At 39.2% G+C, this 27,007-nt stretch overlaps 2 protein-coding genes across 2 annotated transcripts in view; both read left to right on the top strand.

The window, feature by feature from the left end:
* limd2 (LIM domain containing 2) overlaps nt 1–4,529 on the top strand; it is a 15,543-nt gene extending 11,014 nt beyond the window's left edge. The window contains exons 3-4 of the mRNA XM_077558962.1: nt 857–993; nt 2,441–4,529. Coding sequence (XP_077415088.1) covers nt 857–993; nt 2,441–2,600 — 297 coding nt within the window. The 3' untranslated portion in view covers nt 2,601–4,529. The remainder of the gene's footprint in view (nt 1–856; nt 994–2,440) is intronic.
* Nucleotides 4,530–5,127: 598 nt separating this feature from the next.
* map3k3 (mitogen-activated protein kinase kinase kinase 3) lies at nt 5,128–25,888 on the top strand. The gene is made up of 17 exons (XM_077558988.1): nt 5,128–6,309; nt 10,516–10,570; nt 12,022–12,149; nt 12,229–12,269; nt 13,262–13,361; nt 13,430–13,543; nt 14,073–14,193; nt 14,900–15,033; nt 17,188–17,261; nt 17,626–17,693; nt 18,417–18,512; nt 18,591–18,752; nt 18,818–18,966; nt 19,561–19,692; nt 20,493–20,622; nt 22,123–22,300; nt 23,162–25,888. The coding sequence occupies exons 2-17, from the start codon at nt 10,567–10,569 to the stop codon at nt 23,382–23,384; spliced, it is 1,854 nt and encodes a 617-aa protein (XP_077415114.1). The 5' UTR covers nt 5,128–6,309; nt 10,516–10,566; the 3' UTR covers nt 23,385–25,888.
* The last annotated feature ends 1,119 nt before the right edge of the window (nt 25,889–27,007 follow it).

Raw genomic sequence — 27,007 nt, 5'->3', positions numbered from 1 at the left:
AAAAATAAAAATATCCGCACTTGCATGTGCAACGTACACATTTTGAGTAACTTATGATGAGATGCATTTATGTCCAGTTTGTGCTACACTCATTATTTGCATTACATCAATTGTCCCCAGTTGTGGGTTTCAAAGGGGCGAAGAATTTCTGTTACATTTCCGTGGGAAGTTAAACTGACAGGTTGCAAATTGGAAAGGAATCATATTCAAGCATAATTATAATCAGTTTAGTTTTGTCATAAACATACATACATGCACACTAATGCAATTAAAAAGCATGCAACAGGTTTAATTTGAGTGGGTCCTGAATAGTATATTAATTAACAAAAAAAATGCTCCAAATGATAAAAAAAAAACGAAATCCTCTACCTCAAAAAAAAATAATAGTCCCATTGAACACGCACGCACACAAAACATCTTCCCTCTAGATCTTTAAGCCAAACCTCTGCATTTTTTGTCAAAGCCTTTCAGGCAAAGGGTCTGACATATTAACTGTTCTTGTGTGAAATCTGCTTGTTTTAGTCGAATTATACTAGGATATATTTTCCACAACTAAATGTAAGTTGCCTATTAACGTCCAACCTTCCATTTTGTAGTTCCTCGTCTATTCCCACTAATTCCAATAATTTTTTTGCCATAGAAAGTTTGCAGCTTTGAAAATTCCCTGGATTTTTGCAGCCCTATTTACAAACATGCAATTATTTGGAGTTATTTGCAACAGAGCATACAAGAATAATCTCTGCACTGACTGAGACATGCTGCTTCAGGAAGACTTTTGATCAAAAGCGTTATTGAATGAATTAAATGTCTTTCATGTAAATGTTTCACTCCGGTGCGTAACGTTCCGTTTGCTCAGTCCTTTAGCTTCAAGGCGCAGAAGGAGATGTGCTCGTCCTGCGAGAAGACTGTCTATCCTATGGAGCGGCTGGTAGCCGACAACCGGATCTTCCACTCTTCGTGCTTCTGCTGCAAGCACTGCAACACCAGACTCAGGTGACCGTATGCCTCATTGTCCTTTTAACTCTTTGACTGCCAGACGTTTTCAGAAAAGGGATGCCGTGGGTGCCAGCCGATTTAAGCATTTTGACTGATCGTTTGACTGATCTTTCAAGGTCCACAGAAAATTATGTGTTTGGACTATGGAAACACACATACTAACAAATGAAAGATTGGACTCTCATCTTTCATCAGAAAAAAAAAGTTGTTTCTACCTTATTCCGTTTTTGAGTAATCAACAATAGAAAATGGTTAGTTTCACCTCTGTTTTGAAACAAACGTCTTTTAACGTCTTTGGCACTCCTCCATAGGATTTTACTAAACGTTATTTAACGTTTTTGGCAGTCAATGAGTTAATATGATTTTGCTTTTACTCCTCTCTCAAGCCTTACCCATACAGTTCAGCATGCTAAAACACACTTTTTAAATTGAATTTAAAAATTTGCATGCATGAAATGTATACAAAATGCTGTGTAGAATTAATTGGTAGATGGTATGTGCAACAAATACTCCTCACCTTCTTGTGTGTGTGTGTGTGTGTGTGTGTGTGTGTGTGTGTGTGTGTGTGTGTGTGTGTGTGTGTGTGTGTGTGTGTGTGTGTGTGTGTGTGTGCGCGCGCATATGCCTTGGCCACCAGGGGACAGTATTTGACATACATAATAATGCATGAAGAGTTCATGATGAAACATGGAGACTGTTGCAATTAACCTGGAGTCATATACCTAATTTTTCACAGAGCAGAAAGAATGTATGCCTGTGAATGTTGTTATATGCACTGTTTGTATGTGCTGTTGCATTTTAATATCAAGTCTTTGTGTTTTAGTTTTACAGTTAACTTCAACAGGGCCTGGCAATAAACAGCTTGAAGTTAGCGCACTGAGCCCATTAATTTTTTTAAACTGTTCTCTATCCGACAAACTGCACTTGGCATTCTCAGGAAACGTAGAATAGACATCACCTGCTTCTTCTCAGTGCTCACTTTCTTAAGACCCATGATTAGAAAAAAGCTCAATCATAAACCATACTGTCTGCTCGCAAGACAAAGCAAAGCATTGATAGTGCGACTGCATAAGGCAAGGTAAGATGTGCTCCACAAAAAAAATTGGCAATAGAGTGGGGATGCAGTAGGTGAAGTGGGATATCGTATATATAGCAGGGGTGCACAAGTCCGGTCCTCGAGAGCCCCTATCCAGCCTGTTTTCCATGTTTCCCTCCTGCAGCACAGCTGAATCTAATGATCAGCTAATTAGCAAGCTTTGCAGAAGCCCGATAACGATCCTGATCATGAATCAGGTGTGTTAGTGGAGAGAAACATGGAAAACAGGCTGGATAGGGGCTCACGAGGACCGAACTCGAGCACCCCTGGTATTTACATAGTATAGCGTGGCAACACCGTATTCCTTTTCGATGGGACTATTTGTGATTGGTCTTCTTCCACCAGCAGCTTGGGAACCTTTGCTGCCCTCCAAGGTGAATTCTACTGCAAGCCTCACTTCAAGCAGCTGTTCACGAGCAAAGGCAACTATGATGAGGGCTTTGGGCGCAAGCAGCACAAAGAACGCTGGGCCGCCAAGGAGACAGAAAACATAACCAAGACGGCGTGAAAACAAAAAATGGTGACATCATTGCCCCCTAGCGTTTCCCCCACCTACTGGCCATAACTCCCACCACTGTTTTGTTTTTCTGTAGTTTATTCCCAGCTAGTTGATTGTGACCAAAAGCCTTCTCGGCTATGGCGAGAGGGGAGGTGTTACCATGCTGTAATTTTTTTTTTCATTTTATTTCTTGTTGTTGTTATTGTTGTGAATGATTTGCACCCAATTAATCACGTCAGTAGGCACACATTTTTACACACAAACAAACAAACAAACACACACACACACACACTCACACGCTCACACTCAGGTCAACTATCCCAGGCTCTTTACTGGCAGTGTCACCCAAGGATTTTATACAAAAATGTTACAATAACAAACTGCAGCGGTCCCGAGCGCCTGATGGGTTTCCAAACAGGGTACTGTAGTTACCTCGCAGTTTGTTTGTTTTTGCATTTCATTTTTGTTCTGTTTTTTTTTTTTGTCGTGTCGACCGTCTTAATTGCATGTGGTCGGTAAGAGTGGGTCCCAACGGCCTTATTTTAACCACTGGATCGGCCTTTAATGTTGTAATTATCGGTTTTATTTTTTCCCAAGCACTTGGATTGCTTGTTTTTGAATTTACCTGTACATAGTGCTGTGATTTTGTGATCTGTGAATACCCCCCACTCGCCACCAATCGCTCTGAGTCTCCAAAGTATCCCACATGTTTGTGCCATCTGTCATTTGAATCATTCCAATCATGTGAAAACAACCTCCCCAAACCCAGTGTTTTGCCAACTTTTACGATAGAAAATAATCACACGGCACACCACCTCAATTTTGCAAAATGCAAGGTAGTAGTGTAAGAGCATTTAATGTTTCTGCACGTCACTATATGTGGGTGGCATAGATGGATGAACAAAGATACTGCCTAACCCGTTGGCACCTGGACCTATTCTTTCATGAAGTGGTGCCCCCCCTCCGTCAAACGAGTAGTGCATGCTGCATGTGTGACAGCCGGTGCAGAGATCCCCCTGCTGTTGACAAGCTGGCTCGTCTGTGAGGAAGTAGTTAACCATATGATTATTTTTTTTTTTTAAATGCCTTTTTAGTCAAAGTTGCCTCCGTCTGCGGTCTCCATTTTTGATTGACCGACAATTAAGCAGGATTTTGATGTCTTTTGTTGTATAAAAAAATACAAAGAAAACTCACTTTAGGGACTTGACTGACATTTGAATGACTCGGTTGATTTTGTTACTGTGACTCGAGCTTGCTGCAACCAATATAACAGATATTTGTGTGCGTTTTTTTTTTTCTAAAGAGAAGCCTTAGAACTAACTATACTTCATGCCCCAATCATGCCTTTTCCATAAGCAAACTACTCACTCCACATTGCCACTCAACCAGCAGCCCCACTCACATCTCCCTAAAATAATGTGTAATACTTTTAACTCTGCTGTTAATGTATGTATGTATGCGTGTGCGTGCGTGCGTGATGACTTTTTAATCCTTGAATGCTTTAAAATCAAAATTACTGTACTGTATGTGGAAAATGCTGTCTTTTGTTTTCTCTGTTGGATGTCACTCGCCAAGGTACAACATCTGTGAACATCACTCTGGTCAGGTGATTGATCGCTGTTCTCGTGGTGTTTTCATCTTTTGAACTGTACGCCTCTTTTTGACAATGTGATTTTTTTTTTTTTTTACGTTTCATATATTTGACCCATGGTTTGAGGTGGCCTTATAAGCAAAAGAACGCCCAGACTGCACTTTGTAGTCTTTTTAATCCCCCCCCCCCCCCACACACACACACACTTTTTTGGGTTAAATTTAATGCGCCCCTCATTCTATGCCTCGATATTTTGATCATGTCATTTTTTTTCTTTTCTTTCTTTTTTTTTTTTTTACATACTTTTGGAGGAAAAAAAAATAAAAAAAATGGTGATGTTGACTTGATTCATTTGACACGAGTTTTACTAGCTCCACAATCAGGGTCGGCCCCAGATTTTTATTTTTATTCTCTCCCGGTGCGTTTTATTTATTTTTATTTTTATAGAATCGAGTTTTACAAGCTCCACAATCAGGGTCGGACCCAGAATTTCATTTTTTTTTTTCTCCCGGTGCGTTTTATTTATTTTTATTTTTATAGAATCAAGTTTTACAAGCTCCACAATCAGGGTCGGACCCAGAATTTCATTTTTTTTTTCTCCCGGTGCGTTTTATTTATTTTTATTTTTATAGAATATCAAAGAAAAATACTTGAGGGTTTAACTGGGGCTACACAGATTTCTAACCCTAGTGTAGTGCCATTCATGTACACTACTGTTTCTCATCCCCGGCCCTCGAGTACCCATATCCTGCTTATTTTCCATGTCTCCCCAGCCAACACAGCTGAAGATCGTTATCAGGCTTCATGCAGAACTTGCTGATTAGCTGATCGTTTGAAACACATGTGTTGCTTGTGGGAGACATGGAAAACAGGCTGGATAGGAGTACTCGAGGACCAGGGTCGAGAACCACTGTTGTACACAGTAGCCTGTAAAATAGAAGGTTTGGGGTTATGAAATTGCTTTACTCATTTTAATTGAACAACTTGGGATTTACATGAGTACAATTAATTTATTGCAACAAAAACTTTCAAGCTCCAATTGAACTTTTAAGTCTTTTAATTAAGAACACATACTCTAACACGAGCTATAGCCTAAGATTTTACGCCTGCACCATAAATCAATTTCCGAGTGCTCGTGGAGGCATCAACAGTGTAACTACTGTACAATTAACTGCTCAAACTCTAAAACATGATGGGCGCACACGTAAACGTTTCATTGCATTTATTTTACAAACGAAATCTATGTTGCTATTTCAATTACCGAGTGTGGGCGAAGGCATCACAAAGTACGTCACAGTTGCTCCGCCCAAGCAGTAGTGAAGCGCCTGTGCTTTCCCATACACACATCGAAGAAGTAACTGCGCGCTCCCGGGGCTTCACGGCGCTCATTTAATTAGTGAACAAGCGATAATTCAGTCGGTATTAAAATAACAATTTTGGACTACTTGGACAACAAAATGATGCGACACGGACGTAAAATTGGCGGCGTCCTTTCCAGGATACTTTGGAAGCTGAGAAACGAGTTCCGGTGGTGATAAGTTTTTTGTTTTTTTTATGTCAGGAAGTTGGCGGTAGTCGCTTGAAATGTTTTTTTGCTTTGTTTTAGTCGTGAGAATTTATGATAAACTACTTCCTTCGTGCCGAGGTTTGTCGCATTCTTGTCATGAAAAGGCTAGTTTGCTGCTGTTTAAGTCAAACAGAAGTAGTCAGAAATTTGACGAATTTTGACCCTCCCCGGATTCCATCTATCGCTCTTTCATTGTGCTTTAAAATGGATTCCATCAAAGTCTAATTAAACGGGACACCTTATTTGGGCACCTCCAGATGTTTATCCGGAACATACTTGCCACGTTTTCCCAACATGTCAATCTCCGTTGCTCCTCCAAAGAAACACTTTCCGTCTAAATCTCCCACGTGACCACGTTTGTTAATTTATTTTTCCGACCTGCGAACTGTCAATTTATCATTTCGCTTGTGTGAGACCCGTGGACAGCAACATGGCGCCCGGCACGCATGCGCTCTGCATAGTGGCGCGTGCAGACTGAGTGGGGAGGGGATGCACGCGCACCACCACGACGACACCTGTCATCGCGGACGGGGGGGGTGGACACACGTGTGACAGATCAGGTGAGGGAAACAAATGATTGTCATTGTACGACGCCCCCAAAATTGCCTCATCAGCACTTGCATGGATGAGACTGTCCAACAGGCATATGTGTCACCTCACCTGTCATAAAAGTGTAAAAATTGACACTATTCAACTGTTGCAAAAGTGTAAAAAAGAATCAAATTGTTGTATGAAAAAACATTGTTAGCATTCAGCATTTTTAAATGACATACAAGTGTAATAAGTGCACTGCAGCGTACTAAAACTATCACATTATCGAAACGACGTATCCCTTTGTTGTAAGCATTTTTTAAACATTTTTATTTGTCATACAAGTGTAAAAAGAAGTCAACTACCAGCTCTTACCGAGATAACTGTCATATATGTGTAAGAAGTGAACCACCGTATATTAAACCTATCGATATATTAAAACAATATAGCAGTTTGTTAGCATTTTTTTTTAAAACATTCATAACTTTCATACAAGTGTAAAAAGAAGTAAATTGACATATAATAAAAATTGTGGTATAAATAAAAATATTTGCCCATTAACATTAGCATTTTTAACTGTCAGATACTCTCAGTGTAAAAAGAAGTGAACCACTGTGTACTAAATCCATAGCCAAAATATAATAGAACGGCTGAGCTAATAATAGATTTTAAGCATTCTTTGCATTTGTATATGTTTTGTACAACCTTTACAGTGTTAAAGTCTATTATTTTATAATATAATGTGATTTGGTGGTGGTATCTCTAAAGTTTTCTTCTACTGCATTCTAGTCATAAGATATGAGGAGTGGGGGAAGGGGGATACATTGACTGGGGAAAAACAGCCTCAGAGACTAAACAGCTCAGGGAGAATGCGAGTTTGTATGTAGTGGTTGGGGTGGTGGTTTTGTTTGGGTCCTGTGACTGTCCTTGTTAATCCCGGCGGTCCTGGAAATGCGATGCAAAGAAAATAAAGCATGCATAGCAGAGCGGCCCCGTATTGCGCTTGGAGGCTAATGAGAATCAGGAGCCGAAGGCATCATCAGGCAGCAGTGGGCATCCCATAGTCTACTTACTGTTCTCGTAATTCCCAGCATTCCTTGAAGTAACCACCTCCAAGGCCTGTAAACACCTTCCTTCCGCGTTTGCTGCCGTGAATGCCAAGCGGCAGATGCTTGAAAGCCACGTGGCAAAGGGCCACCGGCGGACGTGCCCGCCATTCCTGTGGTGGAATTAATACCCACGAGGCCAATGGCTTGTTGCCACGGGTGCTGATGCCCTTTACAAGTTTTTACATAGAAAAATTAATGGACGTGGAAATAATAATCTCCGGGGTAAAACTGTCTGCACAATAAAACTTTTATTAACTGCCCTGGCATTGTTTTCAGTCAATTTAACAAACTTTGACGATATTGTAGTCTTCAGACAATACATGAGGCGTGCCCAACTAATTACTGGCAGTGCAGCAGAGAGAGTGCATGGCATGGATGGTAATTGCTGGCAGTGCACCAACTATTCTATATGAAGACAGCCAGATTAGTTGCTGGCAGTTCATCAGACAATATTCTAGATTCAAACACATTATTGGCTAGATTAGCAGAGAAAGACAAAGCAGGCCAGACTAATCGCTAGCACCATAGCATACAATAGACTACATGAAGTGGGCCTGACTCATTTCTGGCAATACAGTAGACGATACGTTTAAGCAGGCCAACTTGACCATGGTAATTTTTGGCAGCTTTGCGGAGGGTACATAAAGCGAACTAGACTAATTGTTGACAGTTCAGTGGTAGACAGTACATGAACTAGTCCAGGCTAATTGCTGGCATATGATTGGGTCAGACTAGTACTACTAAATACTAATTGATACAATGCAAGTAATTAGACTGCACTTCCAATACAGCGGGGTGACCATTTTTTTTATTTCCAAAAAAGAGGACACTCGACCAAGAGATACCTAAATGATACTCAAAGTTTATTCAAAGATGCCATACATTATAGTTATTTTAGCATATGCCTCCTCTGTATCAGAGAATAAAACAAAAAAATATATCCCACATGACGTCTTACTTGACAAATGAATAAATAATTACATAATGTTCTCTGCCCAACCTTTTTTTTTTTGCTTCTGTGATCGACCTTTTGGGGTTGTTGTGTTTTTCCATGTAATGCTGCGAGCCGGGATGTTTACCATGCCCTTCGGTTTGGCAGTGCAGATCGTTACCAATGAGTTTAAGTTATGGGCTGCCGACACAGCTAAGAATCGTATTTAAACGCTTAGAAAGTGAGGTATGTAAAAACGCTGACCTACTTTTTTCATAAAAAAATATATATACTTTTTAAATATCTAAATATTACAACACGCACACACAAAAACTGTCTTTCTTTTTTTCCCACCACCCTTTGTGATTGCCTTGGGAGCAGTCCGCGGTCTGCCAGTTGGGGTAACACAGTGCACTCTGCCTCCCATTTGTCATGCAATGAAAGCCAGCCATTATCATGAATTTCTTTAAAAAAAAAAAACGGACAAGATGTAAAAAAGTTGACATGTCCGGCCAAAAGAGGAATTTAGTCACCCTGCAATATAGTAAATGTAGCTGGCTAGGCTACTTGCTAGCAATTATTCTGGCCCGCTTTTCACACTGGCTGCTGCATTAACAGCAATTAATCTCTCCTCCTTCATGTGATATCTGCTGTTCTGCCAGAAAATAACCTTCTTTACACCTTGGCTGCTGCACTACCAGCAATTAACCTGGACCATGTCAAGTACAGTCTGTGCTGCACTTCCCTTACATTACATGAAACAGGCCTAATTGTTGTCAGCAATGTTCGATTGTTATCCATTATCCATTGTTTGCTTTTTCATAGGGCTTGGCAAATAATCAAAATGTAATTGTGATTTTGATTTTGGCTTCGTACAATGTTAAAAACAGTATAATCAAATTATTGTGTTGCGTTTGCAAATTCCCAACTTTGTGAAAGTACAGTACCCTGAATGCACCATGTTGCTTTAGTGTGACATACGTATGTGAGCCCTCACCAAGTATGCTTTTATCTCATTAATGACACCCCAGTTGGAGTTTACAAAAAACTATGCACACAACATAAATAATTAAAACACTTGTGTTTATTTAAATAAAAAACATGCTTCGTTTTCAAAACATTGCTAGTGCTAATGCTAAAGTCAATGTAAAATCCCATTGCCATGCTAACGGGAAATAACCATCGATTTCCTCGAGTGATATTCATTAAAAAAAAAAAAACTTTAATCACAAATGCTGTAGAACACAGGTAAAATATACAATACTCAAAAAGCATAAATTCTTCCTTATCTGTGAAAAATAAGTTATATTAATAGAGCTCAATCAAAACTTTCCTCTTCCACTCATCTTATTTCAAGTGAAATTACTCCATGCGTGCACAGCACCACAATGCCCCTAAGAGATCAACACGCAACCAGCAGGAGCCGTTGGAATCTATTTTTATTTAATGTTTTGTATTGCTATTTTAGCATAATTCTTATTTTACTTTGTTACTAATTATTTTTTGGGTTCTTTCAAGTTATATTTAAAGTTGAGTTTTTAAGTATTCAAAATAGTTTTTATTGTTGTGCCAACTTGCATTTTTACATGACATGGCACTAAATGTGATATCCGAGGTCCCAGGTTAGCCTGCAGTAAGTCATTAAAATTGTGAGAATAAAAGTAGAACAACAAAAGATGATAAAATAAATATGATAACGAGATAAGGGAGACATTTATTCACGGTCTGATTGTGTGCATCGATGCAATGCAGCAAAATTGTAGCTGCAGCTGAATGAGAATGCAAGAGGCTTGAATTTCACGTGACATTTACAAGGTCATTATTTTACTTGACAAAATGAATAGAGTGTTCAAGAATAAAATTCTTAGAAATAATTAAAATAATTAGAGTAGTTGAGTTGTGCTAGTTGAAATAGTTTTTCGTCGTTTTTATTTATTGTGATTTTTTTTTTTTCTATAATCACCCAGCCCAACTGTTTACGCGCATGCTAAAAACGTCTCTGTGTTATGTCAACCTACGTCATGCCACATTGCCGCTAGTCGGCTTTTCTTGGCCAAGATGGTAGCACACTCGCATCCTGACAATTGTTGCGCGTCTGGCTGATAACCTTTTGTCTTCTTACATCCTTCTGGAGGAAAAAAAACATCACTGAAAAGCCTCATTTTGAACTCTAATGTTATTTGTGTTTACCACAGTTGGACTGGCAGTGCTTTTGAAGCTTTGAAGACCACGCCAGCGTCGCCACAATGAGTAAGTCCCCCAAAACGCAGACAACGCGAAACAGACCTGTTATGTTTTCCTAAAAAAAAAAAAAACTAAAAAACTGCGGCCCCTGTCGGAGCGTTTGTTCTAGAGTGAAGGATCGTGTTTCCTTGCCCTCAGAAGCGAAGTTCTGCTTCTCCTGACTGTGATGTCAGTCCAAGCTACACAAGACTAAATGTTTGCTCTACTTGCGAGGCGAAAAACCTGCCCGGATATCAACCGTGGGATAAGGCACATCGAAACACAGTTGTTTTTTTTTCGACATTTGACCGTTTGAAAGGTACTTGCATGGAATAGGAGGGTGAATTTGACCAGAGAATTTCTCAGCTTCGGAGACAGAATCAGAGGTGGCATGATGCCTGCGTGAGAAGGAATCGCTGAAAGTTACTAAACTAAACTGTTACACCCAACATTCACTTTGTTGTGCGAGTAAGGCATAGTCTGACTGAGCCCATTTTGGGGAGATTGTGTGTGAATGATGTTTAAGGTTTGACACTTTTTGATACGTGGCAAGACGAAAACAAGCTTTAGTGCCTTTCACACTGCACTGCAATGACAGTGTAAAAGGTATCAATAGGGAGTGGTGGTTGTGCAGCTGATTTTAATTAACACATGTATGAAAGGGATTGCGGAAAGCCAGAATGGGAGTGTGAATTTTAATATTTGACACTGACTTTGTTCTGCCTGTGACTTTATGGAACTGGTGTGTAAAGAAGTTGACACCATAAACAGCAATAGTGGACAAAGCTTCAGTCGCTTTCACACCAGCTGTCAAAGCCAACCTTTCACCGACAGTGATCGTGCGAAAGGTACCGACACAGAATGACGGGCTCAATTTGTCCCAACACTCACCTTGCTATGGTAACTAGCAGATTGTTGGTGTTTGTAAGTACTAAGTAGTAACAGAGGCGGTGTGAAAGGAAAATGGTAGAAAGCCAGCACGGGGGGGGGGGGGGGGGTGAAGTTTTACACCTGACACTCACATTGTTTTGTGTGAAAGGCTCAAGTTGAGGAAAGTTCTTTGGCTATGTCTCAGCAATCGAGGATATCTTACTTTTTGGCATGTGGCAATCTTAAGCCTCTTTCACACTGGCCACCAAAAAATTGTCTTTTTCCCTGTGTAGCTCTTCTGCCCTGTTGTGTTGGAAACCTTTATACATTACACCAGACTCTGAATGTGGTAATATTTTTGCCTTGCTGGGTTCTGTGTGAAATGCACAATCTGATCAATTTACCACTGTAGTGCATTTATATTGTAGATTTGATTTTTGTGTGTGTTCTTTTCGTTCTGGACAGATAATTTTCCAACAATCAGTGTCTAGCCCCGCCCTTTAATTACCATACTACTGGATTTCATACCCCACAGAAGAATGCGAGAAAGTTCATTAAAATGGGTAAACGGTGTACCAAATGTTTTTTCCGCATTTGTCTTTGTTCAGATGAGCGACAGGCACTCCACTCCATCATGAAGGACCTGGTGGCCCTGCAGATGACGCGGCGGCAACCTGTGCTACCATATGACAGCGGTGGTAGTAAACACATGACAACAGCTCAGGCTAATAGACAGGTGGGTTACCACCAAATTTGTTTCTTTTAAATGTCATTTTCTTCCTTGAACTTAAAGCTTTGCGTTTATTTTCCTTCAGGTGGACGTCAGGATCAAGTTTGAGTTCTCAGGCGAGAGGCGGTGGGTTTGTTGGCAAGCTTTTGTATACATCCCATTGGCGAAATGTAACACGTAATATAAATAAATATATATTTCTCGTACTCTAACTGGCAGAGCCGCAGTGTTGTTGAATGAACAAGCAGCTTTCACACTGCCTCCCTGACAAGTGGCCACATCAGAGTCGTAATGCTACATTTATTCGCCTGTCCTTTTAACACAGGTGTGTGTGTGCATTTAGCACGCAGCTGATGCGGCTTGCTCTGATAAGATAATTAGATGCGCAGTGACATTAGCGTGACAGGTGTTTCATCAACAAGCAATGTGGAAGTCAAGTGATTCGGGTGTTGTTCACATAATGGTATATTTCCTTCCTCATACTATGTCAGAAGCCGTCAAATTCCCAGGTTGACACATTGGTACTTTCCCACATTCAGCAAGGCGGACATTCTTGCATGTGCCGCTTTTCAGAAGCAATTAATGTAAATTAAAAGGCTTTGCTCACAAAATACATTATTAGAAATAGGCAGATAAATGAATACAGTGAACTCTTGCAATTCACAGGAATTAGTGAGCAAGCTCCGACATTTACAGCAAAAATTTGTGAGTAATATTGTTAAAAATTGTGAATGGTCTGGCCGTCTGGGTCACTATTGGTAGTTGTGGAGTTTAACACCTTATCAGCTAGTAACAGCTATCAACGTGCAGTGAAAATGGCTTTCTTTCTAATATATATTTACAAAACGAGAATGTCAATGCATCCTTAAGTCAAAATGTGGGAAATGGGAATAGGAAAGTAGTAATTGGTATTTTTACGGGTTGGTAAGCGGCCACATACTCGCTAGTCAGATCAAATCATCAGTAAGAAATTTATTGTTAAGAGTAATGTTAAAAGATGAATTTGAAGTGATATTAAATGGTACAGTATTTATTTTCACTTATTTTACACTTTTTTTTTCTTTTTTTTTGTGGAACGACATCACACAGAAGTCACTAAGAAAATTATCTGTTTTTAGGATCCTAATGTTTGGCCGACCAGTGCGGTTCGACGACGTCCAGCACAAAGTCCAACTGGTGTTTGGCCAGCAGCTGGACCTCCATTACATGAGCAACGAGGTACAGTACGAGTGCACGGTTGTTGTCGCATGGATGACTTGTTGATATGCTTGTTTGCATCCTGGCAGTTGTCTATCCCGCTGCGAGGCCAGGATGACATGGACAAAGCCGTAGACCTGCTGGACCGAAGCGCCAGCATGAAGAGTATCCGGATCCTGCTGCTCAAAAATGAACACGACACTGTGAGGCAAATGCACAATGGACAGGCCTTTACGACACATTATTGCAGCACTGTTGTTTCTTCACTGAGCAACAGTTGTGAAAACTGTCTTGCAATGGCTAAGTGTGTTACCAAATAATACCATTTAAATGTGTTTCCAAAGCAGCTAAACAATTTTGGCCAAACTCGAGGATCGCCATGTCATTATGTGGCCCAGCCGAACTTAACATACCAATGGCTGTCTCAGGATAGAAGTCTAAACATTTATTGGCATAGAATAACTACAAAAATGTGATATTAAAGCTTTTCTATAAAACTAGCTGTTGTTAAGTGTACTAATGTTATCTGGTTAGCGAGTGTTAACTTCAAATGTACTGTGTCTTCTGGGAGCTCGCAGAACATTAGAAATGAGAAAATGCTTACTTCCATAACATGAGCATCTTCATTGACAGAGTGAAAAGAATCTCATGTCCTACAGCAACTCACTACTGCCCCCACATAATTCAAGTGGGATTTCCAGCTTTTTAAACTACCTGATCTCTATTTTATAGGCCCCCTCGCCATCCCAGCTCTTGCCTTGTAAGCAAGTTCGAATCAAAGCCTCACAGTCCACCGGAGACGTCAGTGCTGCGTACACATCGTCGGAGCCTAGGGGGCGACACCTTTCCACCGGTAAACTGCTGCGCTGCCCCTTTGTCGCATAGTTAATTCATGTATTTTTTTATACAAATAGTAATAGTCAAATAGGTGTGAAAACCTATAAACCACATAAATGATTTGGTTTTACGTTTGTAAGAGGCTGCTAAAACATCCAATTAGTGTCTTGCCAACTGCATTTAAACTAGTGCTGTCAAAGTTAAAGCCTTAATTAATCACAAAAAATTATCGCATTAATCATGTATTAATGCAGATTAAGGCTGGGCAATAAATCGAATTAATTTGATGAAAGAATAGACTCTAATCTTTCTTTTAGTTTTGGTAAGTTCGTTCCATGTTTTTATAGCAGTAGAACACAATATTCTGTGGGTCTTGCAAAATCAGTCAGAATCTAGTAAAACAGCCGGGAGCGAAGGAGATTGCTTCAGTGAAAATGGCTGGGAGTGAATGAGTTAATTAACTAAACTGATTAGAAAAAGAGAAGGATAAGCGTGTTGAAGACATCCTCATAACATTAAATGTCGAAAGAATTAACACCTCATAGGTGCTCTTCAAATTTGGCGGGCAAAAATGTTGATAAAAAAAATCCTTTTTAATCAAGCGATTAATCGTGATAAATCAAAATTCTAAGATATGATCCTGATTAAAAATATTAAATGATTCTAATTTAAGACCACAACAACACACACACACAAACACACGCATCTTTCTGGATTAACAGGTTCCCAGAATGTGGGGCGCAGCTCGCCACCTCCTGGCTACGTGCCGGAACGCCAGCAGAGGATCGCCCGCCAAGGTTCCTACACCAGCGTAAACAGCGAGGGCGAGTTCATCCCGGAGACCAGCGACCAGTGTGTGAGTCACATGTATTCAAATGTATTTATTCATTTTGTGCCTATTTATTTTTTAATCCATTGTAAAACTATTTCTGCATGTTTCATACAAATTTAAACTTCTTTAAAAAAAAAAAACATTTTTTTAATCTTGTCTACAAATGACCTTGCCCATCAAGATTATTTTCACTCAGGCAACAGACACGTTAAAACAAATATACTCCAGACCAGTACCCCACAAGTAAGTCAATTTCCCCACTTAAAGTTAGGCTTTATTTTAACTGAATAGTTAATAGTTATTATTATCTTTATTTTACTTATTTGTATTTGTATAGGTGGTATTAATTATTCATTTATTTTGTTTGTATAAAAACAATAGGAAACCCCATTTAAATCATATGTCCGTTTGAACATAATTATGCAGTTATTTCAGCAGTTCAATTCCTTTTTTTTTTTCTTCTTCTTTTTTTTTTCAGGAGAGCTCAGTATTGTTCATTTGATTTGACATCATCATTGCTCTCCTTTAAAAAAAAAAAAAAAAACTAATAAAAAAAAGTTTTTTTTTCTTTTTTTTTTAATATATATACACATATATATATATTTTATTTTTTTGTATGTGCGTGTGTGTGTGTGTGTGCGTGCGAGCGTGTGTGTATTCATCAGTTCACCTAAAGCCCATTAAAAAAAAAAAATCCCATACTAATAATATAATATAATAATAAATTGCCAAATGCAGAAACATCAATGTAAGTTATCACAATGTAGTGGCTCTCGCTAACAGACAGAATTAAGTAACCAGAATTAGGTTAAAAAATTCTATATACGTAGACCATGTTTCTATAAATTTTGATATTTGGTTTTTATTTGAGGCAGATATTTTTTCCATTAAAATGTGATTTTATGAGGAGGTTAGACCATTGGTCGATATTCAGAGTTTGTTTATTTTTCCAGTTAACAAGAATTGTTTTTTTAGCGATAGTAAGGGCTACAAGTGTAGATTGAAATTGTTTATGTGGTAAGTCAGTTGTTGTTAGGTCACCTAGCAAACACAAGTTTGGAGATAAAGGTATCCTACAGTCCAAAATAGCGGAAAGTTTTTCTAAGACTTTAGTCCAGGAGTACATAACCATAAAGCATGAAAATAAGTGTCTGTAGTGTTTTGTAAACACTGGAGACAAATGTCGGAGTCGGAGAGTCCCATTTTCTTCATCATATATTGAGTAATGTATGTTCTATGAATAATTTTATATTGGATAAGTTGTAAATTTGTGTGTTTTGTCATTTTAAATGCGTTTTCACAAACTTGAATCCAAAAGTCAGTTTCCGGTGCTATAGACAAGTCTGTCTCCCATTTTGAGATGGGTAAAGACATTTTATCAGTATATGAAAATAACTTATATATTTTTGAAAGTTTTTTTGTTGTTGTCGGAGAAAGCTTGTTAATATCTTTAGCTAAAACAGGCGGTTGGAGCGTACCCCGAAGTGTTGGAATTTTTTTCTTTATCATATTTTTAACTTGTAGATAATGGAAAAAAAATTCCGTTTTTTATATTGTATTTTTGGAGCAAGGATGTATATGATATAAACATATTATCTGAGAAGAGATGGTGGAGATGTGTAATTCCTTTCTGCTCCCACACACCTAAATAAAACGGTTGGTTGTTAAGTTGAAAGTCGGGGTTATGCCATAGGGGAGAAAGCCCACAGGGCTCCACTTGGGCTTTTGTCAATTCTAGTGCCTTCCACCAGGCAGTCACGGTGGCGGAAATCATTGGGTTTTTAAAACAATTATGTCGCTTAATCGATGTTGTAATAAAGAGTAAATCTTGAAGTCTGAGGTTATTACAATCCTTCTGTTCTAGTTCCAGCCAACAGTTAGTGTCTCTGTTGGGTTGTGCCCATAGAACGATATATTGTAGCTGGTTAGCTATATAGTAGTACATAAAATTTGGTGTCTCTAGACCACCTTTGGATTTACTTTTCTGAAGAGTAGATAGACTAATCTTTGCTTTTTTTTTATTCCAGTAAAATTTTGTAACGGCTGAGTCCAACAACTGGAACCATTTAGCCGTAGGTTTAAATGGAATCATTGAGAAAAAATAGTTTATTTTGGGTTCAATTCCTACTATGTGATGAGTTTGAGTGTGATAGGAATGTTGTTTTGTTTCCCATCCAGGTTCGGGATCCCTGGAGCAGTGCTGAGAACTCTGTGTCTGGAAGCTGTCAATCTCTGGACAGCAACTCAGACAGGTTGGCATTCCTTAACGCTACTGTAGCTATATACCAAAGTCTATTTGGAACATGAAGTGAAAAACAATAAATAAAAGAAAGTCCTCCTGAGGTTCTAGTTTTATTTTAAGTCACTTAATATACTGTAACAATAACAGTAAAACAGTATAGAATGATGACAAGTGATAACAGCTCCTGTCAAAAAAGAAGCCAAAGAAAAAGCTAACCAAAAGCAGCATTAATTCTAGCACTGTTGAAACACTGAAATCTTGTGTGACTTTGAACGCGATCTGTACAAGCCCATTTGTTAATTTCATCGGCGGCAAAGGTTTTTAGCCTTGCTGGTGATCTTAATATTTTGTGTGTAACTTTTCTGTCCTGACAGCCCCTCCCTGAGAAAATCTCGTATGCACCGAGCCAAGAGTTATCCCGACAACAGACAAGAATTTTCAGGTGAGAAGCCGCACACAATAAGTCCCTTTTCAAGCTGTACCTCAAACTGTTGTTAAAGTCTCAAGTTAGCCCCTCAATTCCTTTCTTAAATAGAGAATGGGTTAATGTATTTACTCTAAATAATATACATATACTGTGGTTTTACCTTTTGTTTTTTATTTGGGTTTGTACATTTAACCATTTTGATTTGTTTTACTCTCATTTGTTTTGCGTATTCATTGTTAATAAAATGAGAAATGGTTTAAAAAAAGATTTTTTGTTATTATATGAATAGGTCATCTGTTGAAATAAATAATTTGACATATACAGTACAATAACTATTTCCATTTTTTGAATAATTTAATTTATTATAAATGTTAATCAAATCACTGATTCATTTATTGACAGAAAAAACTGAAATGAAATAATGAAAAACAATTTTACATACTGAGTACATTTAACATTTTTATATTTTATTAAATAATTGATTAAGTATTTAAATACAATTTAAAAAATTGTAGTATGAGATCAATTGTATAAAAAATAGAAATTCTAACCTGATATTTAATTATCATTTGGTTATTCCTAAAATGAAAAAAGCCATATGTTCAATTCATTTTTTTAACCTCATATTCAAATGAGCTGGCAAAATAGTTTTCTTTAAAAAACAAATGTGGCCTTTGAGCACAAAGGTTTGTCCACTCCAGGGGCTATTTATTAATTCTCTTTTCACTTTGCTTCCAGACAGGGAGAACCACGTCTACGACCGCATAGTCGGCAAGGGGGGCACATACCCTCGCCGTTATCACATCTCGCTGCATCACAAGGACCTCAGTGAAGGTACCATCATCACCAACATCATCATGCCTTTTGGCGACATTTCATACAAACTGCTTCATTTCTATTTCTTGCTGTTAGGGCGACGCACCTTTCCACGCATCCGCCGGTCGCAGGGGAACCTTTTCACCCTTGTGCCTTCACGCCGCTCACTTAACGGCAGCGACGAAAGCATCGGCAGCTGGCAGCTGGTGGACACTCAGGGCAGGCTCCGACCACAGGAACGCCACGCCGCTCATAAATGTATGTATGACATCGCCATGCTGGTAAAACCAAATGTGGAACCGGCTTGGTTTTGGGTTTCTCAGCGCCGAGTGCTCCAGTGACATGGCGGCGGGGAAAGCTCCTGGGTCAGGGCGCGTTTGGGCGGGTGTACCTGTGCTACGATGTGGACATGGGACGGGAACTGGCCGCCAAGCAGGTCCTGTTCGATCCTGACAGTCCTGAGACAAGCAAGGTGAGAAGGGCTTACAGTATATTTACGTTTGTATAACTGTTGTGTCATGCAGTAACAGCCCTGGAACTAGTGAGCTATTTTTAGAACAGGCACGCAGGCTACCCTTGTGGTCCTTGAGTGCTACCCCAAAAGCACCACATTGGTGACACCATACAGGTTCAAAATATTGCTAAAGGTTTTATGTTTGTGTTTGTTTATAAAATACTGAGTAACCAAGGATGATGTCATTGTATGCTGATTGACTCAGGATGGCTGCCAGCTAGCTAGTTAGCATCCAAAGAATCATCATGCTAATGTTATTGTTAGCTATAGTCAAGCTATAACTTGATTGAATCTTAAGTGGTGAACTTTTGATTTCTCTAAATGTCTTTCCTACAAATATTAAATGTTTGTAAACATACTCAGCCCTGTCTTCCTGTTTGTAAATTTTTTTCATTTCCTCTTTTGGGACAAAAGCTAAACGGTTCCTGTGTGCCATTGTCCCGTCATCCTTTTTGCCCCCAGGTCCAAATATTTCCAATGATTCCGTTTTTTCATGGTCCAGTTTGTTTCTCCTGTTTCAGTTTGTTTTATCCTTTGCTGTGGTCAATGCAGGAGGTCAGTGCCTTGGAATGCGAGATCCAGCTGCTGAAGAACCTTCGCCATGAGCGCATCGTTCAATACTACGGCTGCCTGAGGGACCGCAACGAGAGGACCCTCACCATCTTCATGGAGTATATGCCTGGGGTGAGTCCACCATCCATTTCTGGATCACATACCAAATGTTTCAACTAGCGATAATCGGTCGGATTAGTGGTTGAGAAAATGGAAATGGGTAGCAAACGTTCCTCTCTGTGTGCCTCAGCCAAATTTCAGGCTCGTCCAAAAACTAGCGAGATAAAGACGACGTGTGGCGATACAATATGTTTTAAACATTCGATGCTTTTTTTGTGTGGAAGTGATTTAGTGTCTTTAATGTTTATTCCTTCCTTACATCCCTTTCCAAATTGAGCTCAGTGGAGATTTAATACTGGCCAAGACCACAGCTTCTGATTTTTAATCCCAGAAAAGTTAAAGCTGTTATTGGAAAAACACAACTCTCCTTGGTGTTTGTAGTTGCAGGAACAAAAAAAATACCAAAGCACTAATCCCCCTAGCAGGGTCTTCTTTTGGCACTGATATATTACACCACCACCACCACCCCAAACTTAGATAATATGTATTGAAGTCCAAGCATACAGTGGTCCTCCAAAAGTTCTCAGTTCCTGTGGTCAAAATGTGCCTTTTTAAAACCTTTCCACCTACAGTTCCAAAGAACTTTATTTTATTGACCAAAGGGTTCCAATCAGATCAGTGGCTCCTTGTCAGTAAAGGGCACTTTCATTCTTGGTACATTCACTGTCTCTTTGACGTTTTTTTTTTTTTTTTGGTGCCGATAAATTACCTTGAAGCTAGATTTAAAACACACAATAGTTTACCGATACATTTCCAGGGTTGTCTATGAATGTAACTTACCTTATGTAAGATGTGGTCTTGCTTCCTGTCAGGGTTCTGTCAAAGACCAGCTGAAGGCTTATGGGGCACTGACGGAGAGTGTGACCCGAAAGTACACCCGTCAGATCCTAGAGGGGATGTCCTATCTACACAGCAACATGATTGTGCACAGAGACATCAAAGGTAAGCCATTTGGTTTGACGGCAGAGGTCGGAGTAAGTCACACGCGTACTGTGGCAAAAATCAGCAAGTCAAATTCCTACAAAATTTCAAGCAAGTTGAGTGAAGTCATTTCTAGTTGGGTAAGCAAGTCAAAGTGAAACCCACTCAAAGGGCTCAATATCTGTGCAGTGGTGGTGCTTTGTGATTCAAGTTGAATTTGTTCCGTGACTAAAGTATGCTGGTATTGGAAAACACATCTTGAATCATATTTCTCCATTGAAATGAATAGGAATGCCATTCATCCGTTCTAGCCTTCCAAAAATTACAAACAAAGAGTTCTTTTTTTTTTATATATATGAAAAATTACACTCTTAAAGACACTATACTAACTCATCTGCATGTTGGAGACAGTGTGAATGCACTGAGGCAAACGACAAATATTCAAAACAGAGTTTCCTTTTAAATTTGTTTCTTTATATTTGTATTTAGGGGCTTTGCCACCAGGGAATTTTTCCTCCAACAATAAATATCGATTTCAGATTTTTAGTTCTTCCTGTAGGAAAGCCTTTGCAAGGAGGTGGTTAAAATGAGAAAGAGATATGGTAGGTGAATGGATTGACTGATTGATTTTCAAAATGGAAAGAATTACTTTTGCAACAAGATTACAGCAAAATAGGTTTTGGACAAAGCTGTGAACAAATGGATCAGGTATATTCCACAGGTACAATCATCTTTTATTTTATGTAAAGTTCACCATATCATTACATCTTTATTTCATCTTTACTTTACTTCTGTAGATTTCTATTTGTTTGCTAGCATAAATGTGCACCCCAGTGTTCTTTTTCTTTTAAATTAAAAACTATTACCGGTATATTGTTCTTAAATAATTGTGTAAAGACTATTGAAATGTAAATTGATGAATATGTGAACAATGAAAATATTTAATTAAAAGAAAATGAAAAAAAATACACTCTCATGTTATACACTCACTCACTCACTTTGTTTTCTGGGGGTTTGCTCCAGGGTAACGTGCGAGGATGACAGTGCCCCAGTGTTTGCTCATATTTGGAAGTGCTTGCGTAGCAGCCAACCAGGAAGTAACAGGGAGGCTTTTCCCACTGGTTGGTTAGTTGCTGTTAGTGCTGACTCTGCCAGACCCTCTTCTCTTGGATGAGACTATCTGAGGTCACTTGAGGTCTCGGAATAGTACATTTTTCTAATACATGCCTCATGTGAAAGCTTCTGCACGCATTATAACATACTGGTGAGTTGCTAATTTTGTACACGGACAAAAAAACGTTTCTTTAAAAAAAATAAAACAAATGGCACACTATGTTGAAAATGCCAGTTTTTCAAATGTAAACAGGCATGACTTTTAAGTCATGTAGTTCCAAGTCTATGTCAAGTTGAGTCTTCCATAAATTTTAGCCCTCAAGTCTACTTAAGTCACGAGACTTGAGTCCCCCGCCTGTGTTCACGGTACCACATGCAGAATAATGACAATGTGTATTTGATTTTTAGGGGCCAACATTCTGCGGGACTCTGAGGGCAACGTCAAACTGGGCGACTTTGGGGCCAGCAAGCGTCTGCAGACCATCTGTATGTCCGGAACTGGCATACGCTCTGTGACCGGCACCCCCTACTGGATGAGCCCAGAAGTCATCAGTGGGGAAGGCTACGGCAGGAAGGCTGACGTCTGGTGAGTCCACACACAACTGTCTTTTTTTTGACGAAATCTCAGATTTCGGGTTTTAGTGTAGGGTTAGGATTTCAAAAGTGGGGTTTGAAGCCAGAGTTAAGATTTTCAAGATATGGTTTCAAGCCTGGGTTTGGATTTCAAACCAGGATTATTTTCGGTTTCAAGACAGGGTTGGGGTTTTAATTTAGGATTAGGTTTTTTAAATTAAGATTTCAATCCAGGGTTACGGTTTCAAGTTTTCAAGTATTCAAGAATAGAAGGACCTTTCTGTCAAGAATTTCAAAGTTGGTGTTTTAGGACAGGGTTAAGGTTCAAGTCAGTGCTTAGAGGGTTTCAAAGTAGTTTTTCAATCACGTTTAAGAGCTTCAAAGTAGGGGTTCAAGTCCAAGTTTGGTTTTCATGTTATTGTTTCAAGACAGGGTTAAGTTTTCAAAATAAGTTTTTTAGGTCTGGGTTAGGCTTTCAATTAGATTCTCGAGCCTGGGTTAGGCTTTTAAAGAAGAGTTTTCAAACAAGAGTACTAGCTCTTTGACTGCCAAAAACGTTATATAACGTTTAGTAAAATCCTATGGAGGAGTGCCAAAGACGTTAAAAGACGTTTTTTTCAAAACAGAGGTGAAACTAACCATTTTCTATTGTTGATTACTGAAAAACGGAATAAGGTAGAAACAAACTTTTTTTCTGATGAAAGATGAGAGTCCAATCTTTCATTTGGTAGTATGTGTGTTTCCATAGTCCAAACACATAATTTTCTGTGGACCTTGAAAGATCAGTCAAAAATGCTTAAATCGGCTGGCACCCACGTCATCCCTTTTATGAAAACGTCTGGCAGTCAAAGAGTTAAGGTGTGTGTCTTTCCAGGAGTCTGGGCTGCACGGTGGTGGAGATGCTGACGGAGAAGCCCCCGTGGGCCGAGTATGAGGCCATGGCGGCCATCTTCAAGATCGCCACGCAGCCCACCAAGCCTCTGCTGCCGACGGGCACCTCCGAGGAGGCGCACGACTTCGTCCGCCGCATCTTCGTGGAGGCTGAGCGACGGCCCGTCGCTGAGGAGCTGCTCAGACACCCTTTCTCGCACGGCTAACCTGGATGGAGCGTGTGGCCTCTAGCAAAGGGTGTGGAAAACAAATGCTGAAGCTGCCTCTTCTTCAGTAAGCTTGGGACGTGAAGGCCACATTCGTAGGAGCCTTCATGAGTTGGCGCGGAGTGATGATGTCATTGGTCCTTTTTCGGTTGGACCGTCTTGCACTGCCGTGACATGCACCTGGTTGTGTAATATTAAAAATGTCTCTTTTAAAATTCAGTACACTGTGTGGACAAAAGTGTTGAGACGCATGTCCAGTAGTGTAAGTATGTTTCTTCAATTAGGGTTTCAAATTTGGGTATGATGTCAGGGTTGGTGTTTCAAACAAGGGTTAGTGTTTCAAGTTAGGGTTATTGTTTTACTGTAGGGTTTAAAATAAGAATTTCATGGCTGGGTTAGGTTTTCGGTGTAGGTTTTCAAGGATTTTCTAAAGATTACATAATTAAAAATAAAAGTATATCGAATCGTATCGTAAAGTGTGTCCCAAAACATTTGTCCACATAGTTGTTGGTGTGTATACTGAGTGTAAGCTCTTTGTTGTTTTTGTTTATTAAGGAAAGAAATGTAAGTTGTTGAGTTGGTTTCAGAAAGTGTCTAGTTAAGCGCTATTGATGGATGCATAGTTGGTTGATTGATTAATGGTGTTTCAGGGTTTGTGCAGTGTTGGGAAAGACAGCAGGTTGTTTGAGCCATGTCACCAGGAAGTGACTGTTGTTGCCTTTGATGCTTGATGTAGCGTCCAACGTCACCACTTGAAGCCGCCAAATCTACTCACAAATCCTCTTGCTGGTGACTTAAATGAAAGGCTGATCATTAGCTTTGCTATGTTTTCATTTAGTGTTTAAAAAAAAACAAAGTCCTTAAGAACAAGCTTTTACAATCAATTGTTATATAATCAGGTGCTCTTGGTGAAAAATGAATGTTATCATTAAGATTTGTATTTACTTTAAATGTAATTTTATTTTATTTTTTATTTATGCCCCTATGCCATCTCGCTTGGATTTTATATATATTTTATATATATATATATATTTTTATACTCCAGTTGATGTCGTTTTGACAAAGAATGAGTAAAAAGCAGCTGGTTTTGCAAATGTATTATATTATAAATATATTATGTTTCTTTTTTTACACGCAGAAAACAAACTCTGGCTGGCCGAGTTCTGTTTGGGGACACAAACATCATTTTCATTCTACATTTAGATGACAATCGAATGACATTGTTAAAAAGAGACATTTTAGATAACATATCTTTTCTTGCTTTAATTTCAGATCTAATTCAAAAGCAAGTGGAGGTTTGTTGGTTGAGCCAAATGATGACTTTGTTCACCATGGGCAGTGTCCATGCAGCGACTGCGGCATTAGGTACACCTTCACCATGTAACATTTTTTAAAAAAAACTTTATATAAGCTATCTACAACCACAGTTATAACAAAAATCATCATGGACTAATACTGTATATGGATGGATGTAATAATCAAAATCATCATTATGATTATACATTTATATACAGTACATTCATACATACATACATATTAGATTAGATTAGATTCAACTTTGTCATTGCATGTCACAAGTACATTATCTCATTCACTGCCAGCCCAGTAAAAAAAAAAAAGATCTTTTGACGTCTATAGCCGTTGTTGGCAGCGAAGGAGGTATATATATAGATGTATGTTTATTTTAATAAAAATAAATATAACTGTATATTATGCACCTGTGTTTTAGGTGTTTTAGAAATCTAAAACAATGATTTAATGTAAAACATTTTTATATGTATTTTATATTGTTTTTTTATTGTGGTTGTCACACAGAGCTATTCCTAATATTGGTTACCCAGTTTTGCCAATTGTATCAAAATACTACCTTAATTGTCAATCAAAATTGACCATTATTATCATTGTTTACACACACACACACATACAGGTTTGTTTTACTATCTTAGTGGGGCCATCTCATTGACATAATGCATTTCCTAGCCCCTTCCCCTAACCCCAACCATCAAAAATGATTGCGTACCCCTATTCCTTACCTCAACCGTAGCCCAACTCAAACCTAAACTCTAAAACCAAGTCTTGACCCTCAAAAAGAGGTCTTGAGTTATGGGGCACAGCATGGACGGGTGGGATGTTGGCCTAATAGAATGTTGGCCCCACTATGTAACAAAAACAAGACCTCACTTACATACACACACACATACATATAAGCTCAGTTCTTATACTGGTTGTCATTTGCAGGTGTACCTAATGATTTGCCTAGAGATTAAATGCAGAGGCTACATGCTAATTGCTAAAATGCTTGTGGGGGGATGGGGTGAACAAATGAGCATGAGCTAGTTTAGACGTTTCTCTATGATCATGTATGTTTCTGTTTATGTTGTATCGTGACGGGACTTGCAGTGCAACGTCAAAATGGATTTTACAGAAAGCAGAGTTTAAAGTCTTTATGTACACAATGACACAATGTGCCTCCTAGAATAAAATAGTTTTGGAAAGTGCATAAATGTTTCTTGTTTTATTTTTAATGACATAAAATTGTTTAGCTGTAGAATTTTAAATATAAAAGCCCCACTTATGCTCGGCTTCTCCTCGGTGGTCCATCATGGAGAGACAGGTGCAGTGCAGGATGCGTTTCAAAGTGTCCAACAGCACCTCGGGGTCCGTGTCGGGACACTCCCCCGGCAAGGGATCCTTGGTGCCTCCCACTCCTAATTCCGCTCACTCTCGCTCCCACTCCCGGGAGTCCCACTCCTGCTCCCATTCCCGCTCACTCCTGCTCCCACTCCCGCTCCCGGGAATCCCACTCCCGGAAGTCCCACTCCCCATCCTAGAAGTCCCACTCCCAGTCCTACTCCTGCTCCCGCTCACTCCCAATCCCGAATGCCACTCCCTGGACTCCCGCTCCCTGGAGTCCCACTCCCGTTCCCGGGAGTCCCACACCTGCTCCCAGTAGTTCCACTTTCTCTCTTACTCCCACTCCCGGAAAATGCCACTCCCGGGAGTCCCACTCCCATTCCCGGGAATCCCACTCCTGCTCCCGCTCACTTGCCAATATTAGGCCACCAAAGTGCTGTATACAAAATGCAATGGTTTACCAAAATTTTGATTTTGTCATGTGTGAGACCAAAACGTGCAATATTTTGTTTGACATAAAAAAAGTCTTTGTTTGTGGATGTGGTAGAAGTGTGTCTCTTGACCCCCCGAAGGGCGGAGGCCCATTTGACAAGGAGCATTTTGTTGCGGACGGTGGATCCTAAAGATGGGAAGGTTTGCCATGACAACCGACTTGCACCTCTCATCTTTTTCCACTCGGGGGCAATGTGGTTTTATTGGGTTTTAGTTTAATCGTTTTCACCACATTTTCACCCCAACATAAAAAAGACTGTATGGTTGATTTTTATGTCATTGTATTTTTATTTGTGCGCATTTGTATTTCATTTTACTACATTACTTTAGTTTAGCTTTTTTTCTTTTTTTACATAAATTTATTAATTTTGATTTTGGAAAGCTATATTTCGATTTTATGCAATTTCATTTTATATAATTTTAATTTAGATCATTTTATTATTTCATTTTATTTTGCATAAGCTAATTCTATTTTAAGTTTATTTTAATTTTGTTTT

Source organism: Vanacampus margaritifer, chromosome 2 (genome assembly GCF_051991255.1).
Source record: "Vanacampus margaritifer isolate UIUO_Vmar chromosome 2, RoL_Vmar_1.0, whole genome shotgun sequence".
Classification (NCBI taxonomy): Eukaryota; Metazoa; Chordata; class Actinopteri; order Syngnathiformes; family Syngnathidae; genus Vanacampus; species Vanacampus margaritifer.
This window is presented reverse-complemented; position numbering and strand designations above follow the sequence as displayed.